At 47.4% G+C, this 16977-nt stretch overlaps 1 protein-coding gene across 1 annotated transcript in view; it reads left to right on the forward strand.

Annotated features, from left to right (window-relative positions):
• PTPN18 (protein tyrosine phosphatase non-receptor type 18) overlaps positions 1-9228 on the forward strand; it is a 43850-nt gene extending 34622 nt beyond the window's left edge. Inside the window, exons 14-15 of the mRNA XM_083161316.1 lie at positions 7821-7895; positions 8859-9228. Coding sequence (XP_083017442.1) covers positions 7821-7895; positions 8859-8923 — 140 coding nt within the window. The 3' untranslated portion in view covers positions 8924-9228. The remainder of the gene's footprint in view (positions 1-7820; positions 7896-8858) is intronic.
• The last annotated feature ends 7749 nt before the right edge of the window (positions 9229-16977 follow it).

The following is a 16977-nucleotide window of genomic DNA, read 5'->3' on the forward strand; positions in this document are numbered from 1 at the left end:
TCCTATACCTGTGATTGCATGTGTCGGACACTAGAGGGGGCACATGTAATACAGCAGCAAAGTTTGCCCACTCTCAATGGTAATCCAACCAATCACTTTAGGCTGAAATGAGCTGTATTTTTAGAACAAAAATGGTGTTAGTAGATTAGACTTTTGGGCAGATGTATTAAGCCTCAGAGAGATAAAATGCAAAGAGAGAAAGTACAAGTAACAGATCAGCTCCGCACTGTCATTTTTCAAACACAGCCTGTGGTGTGGCCGTTAGGAGCTGGTTGGCTGATACTTTATCTCTCTCCACTTTATCCCTCTCCAAGGCTTAGTACATCTGCCCTATCGTGAAGTTCCACCGTTTCAGCATTCTCAGGTGTATAGAGCTCGCTGTGTCTTCTCTGTTGATCCCCACAATCCAATCAGAGTGCAGAGCTGGATATCAGTGCACGTCCCTCTGTATTTCTACCAATCACATCACTGGATATTTGTGGTCGGGTGAAGTATGATTGGTCCGCAGCATCCAGGAGTACTGGTCATGGGTGCATTAATGGGTTACTGTTCTGGTGAATGCTGGCTGGTGTCTGCTCAGATGTGTGGGATGTTTTATTATAGGTGTCCAGATGGCTGATAGTCAATAGGTCGACACAAGCAATAGGTCGAAATGGCAATGGTTGACGCATGAAAAAACTAACACGTGGGAATGGTAAAAGGGGAACCTGGCCTGCAGCGCGGTGGGAGAAGCAACGCATTCAAGGGGAATTTTTGAGGGTCCATGTGCTTAGGTGTTGACATTCAAACCTGTGCAGCGTCAACCTTTTCCCAGTGTCGACATTATCTGCGAGCTATACCACACCTATTATTTTATGGGCACTGCGTGTCTGTGGGTGAAATGGGCACCTTATAGCGGACCAATCATTGGGGGGGGTACATTGGGCCTAATTCAGATTTCACCGCTAATGTGAGAATTCCTAGGGGATTACGTTTACAATCTGTCACTAATTCCTCTCACGCATGCACAGTGCATACAGTACACATTCTTTCGATAATCACTTAATTTGCGAATTGTCTAATTAGCGGTCAGGTCTGAATTAGGCCCATTTTACGGTGTATTTTCCAGTGAGGCCGACCGTAACGTATGCGCTGTATCTGGGAAGGCCCATCCATCCCAGCCTGCAGCTCTGTGCAGGGCCTCGGAGCAAATAACTTATTGATTCACAAACCTTCTGCATCAGCAGAACGGAGAGGAGCCGGGGAGGGTTTTATGTGCGCCATGGGGGGAAATAAGTAATTACAGAGGGAGAATAATGATCCTGTGTTGGATGCGTTCTATGGCCGAGCGTTAGGAAGTCTGTTTTGTCCTGTATTATTGTATTTGTATGTACGTCTCTAACTTGTCAATAAAACAATGTTTTCTGTGTACATTATGTCTCTGTGTGGCTATCCCGGAGAGGTGGGGGGTGTACGAGTATGTGGCAGCCGCCCAGGGCCAAGATTTATAATGGGGCTCCAGCTCAGGCCTTCATATAAATATAGGCCCCTGATTAAGATAACCAGTTACCGGTTGGCCACAGTCGGTTGTAAATCTTAATGATTAAATTTGTATTTTACTTACATTATGACGCAGTTTTTATCTGACATATTTAGGGAGACATTAAGGCTGGCAGTGCAGGAATTTAACACCCCTTCATAGCACATGCCACACCCACATGGCATTGGCTACGCCCATGCAGTACTGGTCACACCCACGCAGCACTGGTCACACCCATGCAGTACTGGCCACAATCACACAGCACGGCCACTCCCACATGGCACTGGCATTATTACTATCTCTGCTTGCACTTTCCCCATGCCAGGTTAAAGGGGTTTAAGGATTCTCTTTCCCATATGCATGGCTCGCACAGAGCTTTACGTACACGGCTACAACACTCCCATGACGCAACCACAATTCAGGGCGGTTCCATGTGATCGCCTTGTTGCCACCAATTTCCCCGCCCTGTTCAATTTAATTTTCACTCCTGGGTAGAGAACCCTCATCGCCTGGAAGGGTAAATGTAGATTTTGTTGCAAAAAAAACCCCTAAAATTAAATTGCAGGAGGACCCTAGGTGTACCTGCTGACATTATAGCTGATAATACCCATTCCTTTCTTCATTGTAGTGAAAATATGTATTATAAGAGAACTCGGGAGATATGAGAGCCCTAGGTCATAAGTGCACACTGCCATATTGCAGCAAGAGCGTAGTACACTGTTGGATCCTGAGGTGGCTGTAGATCTGGCTGTGGCAGGGTTTGGCAGAGGGGAGTTTTGCGGGACTGACAAAGGAAGGTAGAGAATAATGGAACATTCAGAGGGAGGAATAGGCGTGTGTAGGGGGAGGCTATCAATACATTGTGGCTCCAGGAACGATCAAACAATCTCCATATAGAAGATGGGATACTGTCACTAAGTCAACCCTATAAGGGTCAACCGAAATAGGGTTGAGCCAATGACCCTTACCAATAAGACATAGGGCCAGATTTTCTAAGCTTCAAAAGTGATCAAATGGAGAGTGATGAACAGCCAGCCAATCAGCTCCTGCCTGACATTTTTCAAACACAGCCTGTGACATGGCAGGTAGGAGCTGATTGGCTGGCTGTTTATCACTCTGGATTTTATCAATTTTGAAGCTTAGAGAATCTGGCCCATAGACCTTGCTGAAAAAGAAGGAACTTCAAGGTAGAGATGGAGATGGGAGGGTTAGAAACCATCGATAGTCATCTACCGGTTGTGACTGAGTTTACCATCAGTGGCAGAGATACAGATGGTCTCCTGCCATCGATGGTGGCCTCGGACTGTATTTTGTCACACTTGCACTGTACTGCGCAACTACTAGACGGGCAGCTCCGAGTCCAACAGGAACTATCGGCCTATTGCATGGTTTCATACCATCAATGGTTCCGTTCATATTATCTATCGATAGAAGTCACCCCGATGGCTGTCCCTATTTATAACAATACAGCACAGTGTAATTGGGAGAACGGCAGAGGTCTGTGCTAACACTGGCACCCCCGGGGCTTACGTTGTCAGGGTGATGGTAATAAACAATGTATAACAAACTTATTTCCCACAATGCCTTGGCCGCCTATAGCAGCTGAGACATGCCGGAGCTTGTGGCTCCAGCATCAAATATCTCTACCCCAGCCTTAGGGCGATATATGGTTCTCCAGGGGCGGCTGGTTATATATAATAAAAAAAGATGCGTTACAGAAAGTGTTCTATGTGCAATCCTGTTGAATGTATGTATATACAAACCCGCTATATGTTGTGTCTCAGTCATGTCATGTCTTTTGTGCCACAACTAATCTTTATCTGACCAGTGCAAATATCAGTGGCGTGCCAATAGTGGGCGCAGAGGGGTCCATATCGCCCACGCCCATTTCAGTTACCCACGCAGTGCGCATGGGTGTGGATCGTTTTATCGACCGTGATTAGGTCGACAGGTGGGAAGGTCGACAGGGTTCTAGGTCGACTTGGGTTTAGGTCAACATATGCGTTAGGTCGACATGGGTTAGGTTGACAGGACGTTAGGTCGACATGGGTTTTTTCACTGTTTTTTTACCCGAATGTCGACACAGTCGACATGGACACAGTTGGAAGTCAACCGCAGCCCCTCGTATCGTTCCCCATGCTTCAGGATCGGTGCCTCGCTGCACTCGGCACACTATTTTATTCTCCCACCACACCCTAGTGCAGAGGTTCCCAAACTTTTTTGAATCAAGGCACCCTAGAGTATCAGAATAATTTTTAGGGCACCCCTAGGCCAAAGTTTGTTACCAAGAATAAATATATATTTTTTTAAATGAAATAAGTTGTGCTTAAATGTCATCCTTAGGTCCAGTTATGTGGTGAGGAACACGATTCACTTCTGTTTCCCCACATATTTTATAATTGAAAGCCCCAAGCACTGATTTTGCCTGTTTCATTGGCCATAAATAATTAGAATTGGTTCTGGACCACCAACCTGAGGCACCCCTGCAAGTGCTCCGAGGCACCCCAGGGAGCCTAGGCGCACAGTTTGGGAACCACTGCCCTAGTGGATGGTAGGGCATGAAATACAGCCTGTCGGCACATGTCGGCTCAAAAAACTGTAAAAAAACCATATCGACCTAACGACCTGTCGACCTAAACCCATGTCGACCTAGACACCTGTCGACCTTTACCCATGTCGACCTAGAACCCTGTTGACCTTCCCATCTGTCGACCCAACGGTGTCGATGACTGTTGACCTAAGTGCTGTCAACAATATGACCGTTTCCCGTGCGCATTGTTATTCTATCTATTGAAATAGTTCTAAAATACAGCTCAGTGTACCTACAGCCCCTTTCACTCTACCACCATAATCCATGTATTGGCCCGGTTGACCTGGGGGCTCAGCAATATGGTTAGTAAATCAAGCGCTTGTATTTTTGTGCATGCCGGAAAAAACTGGGATGAAAAATAAAAAATGAAATAAAATAAAAATAAAATAAAAGAAAAAGACAAATAATGATAATGGTAAGAAAACACTATGATATACAAAGTGGTTTGCTTAAAAGTGTTTACAGCCCCTTCTGGAGCTCTTGGAGTTTTTTGCCTCTGTATATGGGATTTTGGAGCGCACTTGGTGTTAATATCGGGGTGATTTTCCGGAGGTTGCCATTGGTAATATTCGGGAGCGTTGGTTTCCCTAACTTTCCCTAGTCTTACCTCCCCTTGCGATGTTCTTCAAGGTGCCGGCGTCTCTCTCCGTCCCCGTCTTCTTGCGCTGTTCAGCGCGGCTGCTAAACCGAAACCGGAAGTCGCAGTCCGTGCTTCCGACAGCGGCGAATGTGCCCTTCTCCTGCGTCCCTCTCTCCAACGCGTTTCAAGGCGTTAGCCTCTTTGTCAAGGATAGTGGCTGATTGATTAGCCACTGGTTTTATAGCGTTGTAGCTTAGAAAAAACTTTTTTTCTTTTTGTCTTAAAAAAACTTTATTAGTCAAAAAAACGGAAGTCAGTCTCAGTTTTGGCGGCATGCACATGGTAATCGATAATGTTTTCATTAAGGTTATATTTTGACGATGTCTATGGGAATAATCTATTAGGATAAAGTATATGTATATGGCAATTTGGCAAAAAAGATAAAAAAGATAAATTTGGTGAAAAATAATTTTTTATTTTTTATAAAGAAAAAATGGAATATTAAAAATTATTTTTCTTCTTTTTCTACAAAGTCATTTCAAGAAACTTGCGAACTCGAAGTCTATGTTGAGACCTGGTTTTAATGTTTGTTATTCATAGATCCACTTTGATTCACGTTTTTTCAAGTTTTCTGAGGGATCACCTCCTCTCCAATTTGGGGTTACTTTCTCAATGACATTGATTTTTAGCAGGCTTGGGTCTCTATTGTGAAGTTCTGAAAAATGCTGGGAGAGACTGTGTGTCTGGAGACCCTTTTTTATGTTGTTTATATGTTCTCCTATTCTTATTTTCAGACTTCTTTTTGTTTGGCCTACATATTGTAGGCCACACGGACACTCCAGTAAGTATACCACTCCTTTGGTATCACATGTTACGAAGTTCTTTTGTTTGAATTCTTTCTGGTTTTTGTTTGATTTGAATGATACAATGGGTTTCGTTTTCTTCTTTTTTGTTGTTTTGCAATTGGTGCAGTTTAGACAGGGGAAGAATCCTTTAATGTTTGATCCATTTTCTTCCTTTTCTACAGGTAGGTAGCTGTGTGTGAGGTGCTGTTTCATGGTTTTTGCTCTTCTGTAGATTATTTTTGGTTTTTGGTCTATGACATCTTTTAATTCTGAGTCATAATTTAACGAAACCCATTGTATCATTCAAATCAAACAAAAACCAGAAAGAATTCAAACAAAAGAACTTCGTAACATGTGATACCAAAGGAGTGGTATACTTACTGGAGTGTCCGTGTGGCCTACAATATGTAGGCCAAACAAAAAGAAGTCTGAAAATAAGAATAGGAGAACATATAAACAACATAAAAAAGGGTCTCCAGACACACAGTCTCTCCCAGCATTTTTCAGAACTTCACAATAGAGACCCAAGCCTGCTAAAAATCAATGTCATTGAGAAAGTAACCCCAAATTGGAGAGGAGGTGATCCCTCAGAAAACTTGAAAAAACGTGAATCAAAGTGGATCTATGAATTACAAACATTAAAACCAGAAGGTCTCAACATAGACTTCGAGTTCGCAAGTTTCTTGAAATGACTTTGTAGAAAAAGAAGAAAAATAATTTTTAATATTCCATTTTTTCTTTATAAACAATAAAAAATTATTTTTCCCTTATTTTTCACCAAATTTATCTTTTTTATCTTTTTTGCCAAATTGCCATATACATATACTTTATCCTAATAGATTATTCCCATAGACATCGTCAAAATATAACCTTAATGAAAACATTATCGATTTACCATGTGCATGCCGCCAAAACTGAGACTGACTTCCGTTTTTTTGACTAATAAAGTTTTTTTAAGACAAAAAGAAAAAAAGTTTTTTCTAAGCTACAACGCTATAAAACCAGTGGCTAATCAATCAGCCACTATCCTTGACAAAGAGGCTAACGCCTTGAAACGCGTTGGAGAGAGGGACGCAGGAGAAGGGCACATTCGCCGCTGTCGGAAGCACGGACTGCGACTTCCGGTTTCGGTTTAGCAGCCGCGCTGAACAGCGCAAGAAGACGGGGACGGAGAGAGACGCCGGCACCTTGAAGAACATCGCAAGGGGAGGTAAGACTAGGGAAAGTTAGGGAAACCAACGCTCCCGAATATTACCAATGGCAACCTCCGGAAAATCACCCCGATATTAACACCAAGTGCGCTCCAAAATCCCATATACAGAGGCAAAAAACTCCAAGAGCTCCAGAAGGGGCTGTAAACACTTTTAAGCAAACCACTTTGTATATCATAGTGTTTTCTTACCATTATCATTATTTGTCTTTTTCTTTTATTTTATTTTTATTTTATTTCATTTTTTATTTTTCATCCCAGTTTTTTCCGGCATGCACAAAAATACAAGCGCTTGATTTACTAACCATATTGCTTAACCCTTCCCTATCGAGCAGCTTATCAGAGCGCAGTGACAACCCTTTTTTTCTTTACAATTGACCTGGGGGCTCAGTCTCAAACTGGCCAGGAAAAAGAATCTGGGTCCAGGTGACCAAGGACAAAACTGGGTGAAGGTGCAGTGTGATTGGTCTGACCCAGATCACGATGACCTGGGTTGCACCTGGGTCAGTTGTGGATGGCTAGACCCCGAATAACTCTGGTCCAGTCAGCGATGTGAAAGGGGTCTAAGCCGAGTCCGGCCCAGGTTGGACCGGTGACCAAGCTCCACTTTCCTTTTTGGATTGATCATGAAAGTGGGGCACATTAGGCGCGACTGTATTACACGCGTCACCTTTGCGTGTTTTTTAAATGGTTTTATCTCATTGGTCGAAATGCACCCAGTGACTTCTTTTCATATAGAAGTGCAACTACAAGTCACGAAACGCGCCGCGTCGTATTCTGTGGATGTTAAGCCCTGATTTCTGCAACCGCAGATGGCTTGCTAAAATCAAGTCCTTTAATGAAAAGAATCAATGCTCTTCCAGAAAACATGGCATGCATGTAGCTCAGTAGACGGGGGGAATATATACATTTTTCTATGCATGCGTTTTGGGAGCATTGGGGCTGATTCAGAGGTGATGCAAATCTCTGAATCAGGTTCAAAGTACGCCCAATGACGCCCAGTGACTGCTGAATAGGGCGAGTACTGCTGGGTTCCGTTACGTGTCACTGCATCTTCTCTAACGCTTTCATTGCAGCCGAGACTCCTGATGATTATGAATATATGACTGACGCTACCAAAGGACATGTACCGGCCATCCCTGGGGGAATCGGTGAGTGGAGGGTACAGCGGGCTGAGACACTCATTGGCACTCTGGTACGGTATCAATGCTCTGTAACAGGTTGGAGAGAGTAAGGCGTCATAATGTCACCACTAGGAGGGATGATCCTATTCTGCAACACAGGCGGTGGTTTAAATACGCCCAGCTCAGAATAATTACCGGCGGATGCCCATACTGGGATTTCTGGTCGCTGTAAGCAGCCGTAGCTGGGACCTTCTGTACCGCTAAGTACGGCTCAGCACCGCTGCAGAAGCTAGATGTTATGCGCTATAAAAGAGATAGGGGGATGCTAGAGGACAGGTAATTGGCGCTCTGATACCATCTCCAGACCCCTGGTCAGGGCTGCCGAGAGGGAGGGGGAGCAGGTACTAATTACCGGGGCCCAGGCCTGCTGGAGGGGCCCTGGTCAAACCCCATCCGTTCCTCCCGGTCAGAAGCACACACCTACTGACAGCATGAGAACTCATGCTGAGCCTGCTGTCAGCACTGCACATGCTGTAGGTGTGCTGCTACTGCTGAGGTGGGGGGGGGGGGGGGGTGTACAATAACACTCCCCCTCGACTTTAGCGTGTTTTATCACCCTCTAAACATTTTGGGGTGTGGCCCAACTGCGGGATGTTACCCATAGCAACCAATCAGATCTGTCTACTACAGTATAAAGCAGGCATGTCCAAACTATGGCCCTCCAGCTGTTGTGAAACTACAAGTCCCATCATGCCTTGCCACAGTTTTGCTATTAGGGGATGCTAAAAGTATGGCAAGGCATGCTGGGATGTGTAGTTTCATAACAGCGCATAGACATGCGCTTGTCACTGTTGACCAAGCGCATGTCTACCCCTTGTCAATGCCGACGTAGTTGACCTATAATCCCCACCTGTTTGTCCTAAGATCCGAAAGCACAAAAGAAACCAGAACGTCCGTCTAAATATTAATTTCTCTGTTTAACCCCCACAGGATTTAACTTTCGCATAGGAAAACCCAAGGGGCCTCGGGACCCCCCACCTGAATGGAGCCGCTGAAAGCCCCCGATGTCTGCATAGTATTTGTGTCCTCCTGACACCTGCGCGTTACCCCCCCCCCCCCCCTGCTGTTATACAGGGGAACGCGTGGCAAAGACTTTGACAAATTGTTATATAATGTTCTGCTAACATCTGTATTTTACCTGCCAATAGATGGCCGTGAAGCCGTGTGGAATTGGTAGGGTGGCTGGGCATTCTGAGACTTGTAGTTCCACAAATTGCTCTCATTATTATATCAATATATAATATTCTAGTGATTTTATATTAAGTGATTTATTTTAATTAAAAAAAGACCACAACATAGACTGAGGCGTGACTCGTGAGTATATAAGAGTGGAGGTTATTTGTTATGTGACATCACAGCGACATTATACAGTAACCCCAATGACAAAGGACATGGACTAATGCTATATTGGACGGCAGCGTCATACATCATAGACAGAAGGGATTGGTGTAATAGACGGGGTGTACAGGTGTGGTAACCATCGATGGGGACATGACAAGGTGTCATTTATGGTTGTCAACTATCCATGGTTTCACCAAACGATGGTCATCCCTGTTGTTTGACTGACTGGCCTGTGGGCCAATCAGAACCCAGGGAAGGGGCTGTCTGGGGGCAGAGCTATCCCTACACCTTGTGTCCTTTCAGTTATGCTGTGCCATCGATGGTGGGAAAACCTCTTGTTCTCCCCTATCGATGGCAAAAGCATTCTGGCATCTTTGGCCAGCTCAGACTCCCTGTATTACTAGGGGCTGTGGGTGGGAATACAGTAATAAACCCTCATACCTTACATTATTATATTACAAGTCTGCGGCGACTTCTGTAACCTGGACTGGCGTCTTTCCCTGGTCCTTAGGACTTTGTGAATGCTTCTATCCCTTGGTGACGTAACATCAGGAATTAGACTCAACTAGGTACAACAACTAGGTCGACAAGCATTGGGTCGACACCACTAGGAAGACAGGCAGCAAGGTCGACATGGGTCTAGGTCGAAAGGACATTAGGTCAACACAACGATTAGGTCGACATGGGCAAGTTCGACCGTCAAAAGGTTGACATGAGGTTTTTCCCCTTTTTCTGACCCGAATGTCAACATAGTCGACATGGACACAGTTTGAAATGCACCGCATCACTCGCTTTGCACACAATGCTTCGGGCACGGTGCCTCGCTGCGTTCTGCACACTATTTTATTCTCCCACCATGCCTAGTGGATGGTAGGGCATGAAATACCCCCCGTCGGCACATGTCGGCTCAAAAAACAGTGAAAAACCCCATGTCGACCTTTTGACTGTCTACCTTGCCCATGCCGACCTAATGCTTGCGTCGACCTAGAGCCATGTCAACCAAAACCCATGTCGACCTTGTTGCCTGTCGACCTAGTGGCGTCGACCCAATGCTTGTTGACCTAGTTGCTGTAGAACTAATGACCGTATCCCATGATGATAGTATGGGAGCGACTGGTCTCCTTCATTGTGTAACACAACCCTATAGTCCAATATGGGAGATCATTGTCGTATATGGAGTCACATGTCTGTCTCATTTTAACAGAAACAGAACTTGGAGGTGAATGGGTTGTTCAAAGGGGAGGGGCATTGACAACTGTGCTGCTCGCCTCTGTGCCAATCAGGAAGAGGGAAGCAGAGTGCGGCTTGTACGGCTGGTGCAGTCAGACACCTTCAGGGCTGCCATTAGAAATTGTGGTGCCTAGGACTGAGGAAACACACACACACACACACACACACACACACACACACACACACACACACACACACACACACACACACACACACACACACACACACACACACACACACACACACACACACACACACACACACACACACACACACACACACACACACTGTACCGTAGCCACACACAAATTGGGGGTTATTCTAATTTAATCGCTGACCCTCAAATAATTTCTCCCCCACACCCAAGGCTACGAATGGATTATTATGCAAATCATCTATTCACAGCCGTGCGGGGGGGGGGCGGCATTTTTTCCCCGCGTAGTGCTGCAACATTCTCAGCGTAGCGTGTGGACCAGAATAAGTTCCCTTGTACCATAGCCTGGCTGCCAGTCCGCGAGCTCCGATTGGCTCATGGCCAGTGCTAATTTCATAATACTGATGCATCTCTTCCATGGCTGCCGGCCTGTGGGCAGCTTACCAGGCCTCCAACCACACTGCTGCCACCTGGGCCCTCTTATAGTCCTGGCTTGGGCAGAAACGTGGCGCAATTGCCGATGGACCAGCAGCCGTACCTGGACCCTTCGTCTCAGTCTCAGTTGGCAGAGCCTGAATCCCAGGAGATTCAAGCCCAAGAACATGCTGGAGGTTGTCCGGCCCTGCTGTTGATGGTTTAGTCCAGACTCCCTTCGGAACCAAGCACCCATCCTGTTTGGGCCTCTACTGTTGGATACATGGTCATTGTAGGCCATCCTTTGCATTGATGCACAATTGTATTATAAAGCACCATATAAACAAAAGGTCATGATGTCACATCCATACATGCAGACAGGTGCGGGAGCCTGTTATAGAGGCCAATACTGGTCAGTCCTCTGTGATTTCGGCAGACACCCGTCAGAGGAGCAGGAATTGTCTTCTTACCATGTACACAATAGAGTCGGCGATGCCTGATTTGTACAACACGGATGTTACAGTGCTTCAGCCTTTAATGAATCCTGCAGTTGAAAAACCGTCAGGTTCACTAAACCGCACTTGTGATCATTTGGGGTAAGACCGTAAGGTACCATCAGAGAGGGAGGGACAATCAATCATACTCTTCCCAGAGGCAAATTTGTTGTATTTTTCCCTACAAATTAGGAGTAGGGACAATGGACAAGATGGCTGACATCAGGGCAGTGTCCGGCTGTGACAGATGCTATCTCTGGCAGATGCAAGGAGAGCTCCTAAAGAAGGCCCCAGGGAGAAGCAGACAGATGGAGCAGCTGCTCCCGGAGGTATAAAAAGGACAGGGACCGGATATGTGAGATCATGTGACCTGCAGGGACTGGCTGAACAAGTCTATCGCATTTTAGTTTCATTTCATCTGTACTTTACAAGCCATAGCCCCATGTGCTTTAATATTTGTGACGGTGCTTATGCCGTACACTGTGCCGATTTGTCCTAAGGCTCACATGTGATCTGGCATCAGATGTGCCATTATTACTTGCATGTAATATTCCTGTGGAGCTGCTGCCATGGTGGGGGGGCATGCAGCAGGGTCCGTCCTGCTGGGGGTGGGAACTTGTAGTCATGGGCAGTGGGGTCCAGTGGGAGCAGCAATGGCTGGGCACTTTAAGCCACATTTTGCTGGGCGGCGGGGCAGGATGGGGCTGCTGAATATTTTGAAATGCCTGGCCGGACACTGATTGGCTGACAGAATTCTCTCAGCCAATCAGCAGCCTCCCATCTAATTGGCTGAGAGAATTCTCTCAGCCAATCAACATCCGGCCAGTAATTTCAAAATATTTAGGGAATAGCTAGCAATTTTATGTCAATGCCCATAAAACACTGGGTTGTTATCCTGCTACAGCCCCCCTGCCAGCCCCATTCCCTCCCCTCTCAGAACGAACACCTCATGAGTGTGATACTGGCCCGCTCTGAGCAAATCCTAATAATCCCCTTAGACTACTAACAGTTTAAAAAAAAAATCAGGAAAATTGAAATCTGTTGTTACGAATCAGTGACCGCTGCCGTCCATGCGTTCCATGTCCCGAGCAGCGTTCTCTGGGGTGTACGGGGTTAATGTGCCTGCGCCTATTCTATCCCTAGTGATGCGTTTAGGTTAATGGCTGAGTTAACAGCAATCTTCCTGCCCCCTGCCATGTACAAGCCTCGTCCTGCCACCCTTGTCTGTGTTCCTTGGTCCAGCGATTGCTGCCTGGAGACCGGGTGCAAACATGACGCCGCCGCACAACGCAACAAACTCGTGCGTGAGTTACTGGCTAAACATTGTTACTATACAGTGATATAAGGCTGGGAAATGTCCTGCAGACCACGGTAGGGATTGTATGATTTAAAACATGCCGGGCCCCCCAGTGGACTCCACTGCCAGTTCCCAACTGGTCGCTGGCGCCTGCTGGTCCCTTCTGCCGGTCCTAACCCCGTCGCGGTCACGTGACCAGCGCATGCACAGTAGCTTCTTCGTCCATAGAAGCATATTCACAGTCCCTGGTCCAGCACATGTGCAGCATCGTCCTCTGTACTGCACATGCGCAGAACCCATTTATATGAGCAGCCCAAGGCGGCATCCCAGTGGGAGGGAACACTTCGCAATGGGACTGCCTTGGGTGACTGGCAGGTCGGACTTCCAATAAGAAGCCACTGCCAGCAGGGCTGCCGACAGGGGGGTGCCAGGGGTACTGCTGTCCCGGGCCCTGGCCTCTGGAGTGACCCGGGCAGCTGCCCACAGTGGCACGGCACCTGAAGGTCAGTCCCGGGCCCCAACGTTACTAGTGGCGGCCCTGACTGCCAGTCACAGTGAATCCAGTGCAGTCTCAAAAACTGGATCTGGCTTCACACAGTGGCGGGTTTTACCTGGGAGTCTGCAGCCCATAAGTAAAATCCACCACTGGTAGACAGACATTTCTATGGAGTTCTAATACACATGGGATGTTGCTATGGCAACCAATCAGAATCTACTTATTTATTTAGCAACTTCTAAAAGATAATAGATAGTATCTGATTGGTTGTCATAGCAACATCCCATGTGATATAGAACTCCCATCTTAGTAAATTCCCCCCCTATGTTTGTAAATAAAACATGCGTACATGTAAAACTAATAACACTAATAGGTATGGAAATATATTCCCAGGTGCAACCAAGATAAACCATTCAAATCGGTATTAAGGAATTAATATAATAGTTCTGGTTTTACAGTATTTTTATTTTTTTTTGTCAGATTTGGTTTCTTTCTTCTTTGTCTTTTTTATGTTTTTTCTCTCTTCTTTGTCTTTCTTCTTGTACAAAATGTCACTGGATCCTGTTCTTGATGCTGCTGCAGCAGATGTACTTAAGCGTTTATCATTATGAGGTCATTATTATTATTATTACCTTTCATGTATCTCTTACATACAAATAAAATGTTTCTCTACCTAATTCCTTACCACCTTTCAGCAGCCTCCATTCATTGTCATCATTTTTCCGGTAACATCCTAATTTTTATTACCATTAATCTGTGTGCCTTTCCCCCTGCTCTATAGTGTATATAGCATAGCTTCCTCAGCTCCCCAGCTACTGTATTATTTCCCATAATCCTTTCTGGTCTCATTGGCCAGGCTAGACCTGACGGCCCCTCCCGTGTATGCAGGTGTGTGTGTGTGTGTGTGTGTGTGAGGGGGGTGTCTGAGTATCTAGAAACCCACCTGCCCGCTGATCGATCGCTGCAGCTGACCGATTTCTATTTGCACTGAGAGTGACAGGGTGCTGCTGGGCTGACTGGAGGTAGGGGGCGCTGTATACAAGAGACAGTCTACAGTTGCTCCCAGGCAGTGCTTTGTGGCTGTCTGAGAGAGCAGGCTGGGAGAGGGGTAAGCAGTAGGGATGGCCATCGGTGCAGATGCCACTGACGGTTGCCATGGATGGTGATTCTGCACCCAGACATCAATAGTGGCAAACTATTTTATAGGTAACGATAGTTTTAGCTATCGATGGTCATCCATTATACTTGACTGAATGGCCCCTGGGCCAAACAGAACTCGGGGGCGGGACTTGTGTGTGTCAGGGGCGGAGCCATGCTCCGTGTCCCGGCACTTTGAAGGAAAAAAAAGGAAACATCAGTTCTCCTTTGCTATCGATGTAGGGAAACCATCTGGTTCTCCCACATTGATGGCAAAAGTATTCGACATCGGTCATAAACCATCAATGATTAAAAATCATTGATGGTTGTTGACCATACCCAGTCAGCAGCTGGTGTAAGCATTTTATCTGACCAGGGTGTTATGCTGGGGGGGGGGGGGGGGGGCTCAGGGGCTGTCCTGATGTTTGTTTGGGCGAGTGTATGCTATGAGTACATGATGTGTGTGTGTATGTATGTATGGTACTAAGTGATTCATCGCGCCCTGCGGGCGCTTTTCACACCGTCCTAAGGGGCTTAACCTGTGAACGCAGTTATTGTGTGGGTGAGGTTTGGGTGGTATGGGTGGGAAGGAGGTGCTTGGGCAGGGCCGGTGCTAGGGTGTCCTGCGCCCTCCTGCAAACCATAAATTTTGCGCCCTTTCACATTGCCATTGCAACAAGCTGCAGCCCAATTGTGGGAGCGTATGCAACATGCAATCCTAAGGAGGATCTCGGGTGCATGTACATGTATGCATACACCATCTCAGTGCTGTGTCCCCAAAATGTTGCAGGCACTAAAGGTGCCCATACACGCTGCGAGAATCGCATACAATGTGTGTGGGATGCGATCCGAAAGCAGTACAAAAAGTATGTGCAGCACATACTTTTTGTACTGTGCGATGCGATGCCCGCAGGAGTGCACATTGCATCGCATGCTGCTATTGCAGTGTGTATGGCCACCTAGCACATAACCCAGCCCATTATTTAAAAAGTGTCTAAATTAATATAAAAAAAATCTACAATTATTAAAAAAAATGTTGTAAACATTTATAATAAAATACTCACTGTTCTTTTGCTGTCTAACTCTTGTGCAGTCCCTCCCCTTCTATCTGCGTAGGCAGGACGCTGAGGACGCCATTACACCCCTCTCATGACTGAGGGGGAAAAGAAGGGGAGAGACGGAGGAGATGGAAGAAGAGGGGAGGAGATAGAGTGGGGGCGGAGTGTTGAGGACTGGCAGTGGCACTGGCACAGCACACTGAGAAGAGGTAAGGAAGGGGAGGCGGCGCTGCTGCCTGTTCGTCATTTGAACGACAGCTGACGTGGGAGCAATGACAGGCACTGCAGGCTGTGTGCACTCTCAGTGCAGGGAACAGCTGTTTATACTGCCGCCCGCCCGCTGTCAGACAGGCGCTGCGGGCAGCATGCAGGAGGCAGTGACAGTGAGGGCTAAGGCAGCTTTAGCAGAGCAGGGAGGGAGACAGCGCCTTTTCAGCAAGGCGCCTCCCTGCTTTGCAGGAGCTGCTGAGTGGGTAGCGCCGGCCCTGTGCTTGGGGGTTGTGTGGGTGGGGGAGTGGTGGGTTTGGGGATACTGTGTGTGGTGGAGTTTCAGTTGCAGGGTTGGGCCGTGTGGGTGGTGTAGTTTGGTTAGGTGCAGGGCCGCATATGGGTGTTGTGGGTGGGGGTGCTGTAGTTGGGTTGGGGATGGACAGCGGGGGGTGTGCCATCGCTGTTGGAGGGGCGGGCATGGGGTTGGCGTGGGTGAGGGATGGGGTTTGTGCGTGTTGTTGATGGGGAGAGGGTGGTGTGCCATGGGGGAGGGGCGGGTGTGGGTGTACTGCGGGTGTTGGAGATGTGGTTGTGGTGTTTTGAAAGTGGATGCTGGGGTGCTGTGGGTGGTGGAGGAGTGGGCGCGGTGGTGTCGTGGGTGTGGTAGTGGCGTGGGTGGGGTGCGAGGGTGACATGGGTGGGGGAGGGTGTTTGGATGTGGTGCGGGTGAGGTAGTCGCAGGTGTGGGGATACTGCGGGTGTTGGAGTTACACATGCTGGGTCTCTCCGGTTGGGTGGTGTGGGTTTGTGAGGTGCGGGGATGGACTGGTTGAGTGAAGGGCAGTTTCGGGGGTGGATGGGTGTGTGGGTACCGTGGATGGTGGATTTGCGTGCAAAATCATGCTTGGGATGCTGCGGTTGGATGTGAGGAGGGTCTATGGACCCTGGCAGGAGATTGCAGGAGGTGGGGTTTTTATGTGCAGCTGGGATCCTGTCGGGAGAATGAGGCGGTGCAAAGATCGCAGGGGGAGGGGGTCTGCTGCGGGATTGAGGTGATGCGCTATGAACACTGGCGAGACAGTTGATGGGGGGGGGGGGGGGGGTGTTGTGGAACCTGGTGGGGAATGAGAAGGTGGGGATGTGACGCTGGGGAAGTTGCCGGGGAATTGTGGGTAGGGGGGACTGGGGAACCTGCTGGGGTAAAGAGGAGGTGCACCG

Source organism: Crinia signifera, chromosome 9 (assembly GCF_055691185.1).
Source record: "Crinia signifera chromosome 9, ASM5569118v1, whole genome shotgun sequence".
Lineage (NCBI taxonomy): Eukaryota > Metazoa > Chordata > Amphibia > Anura > Myobatrachidae > Crinia > Crinia signifera.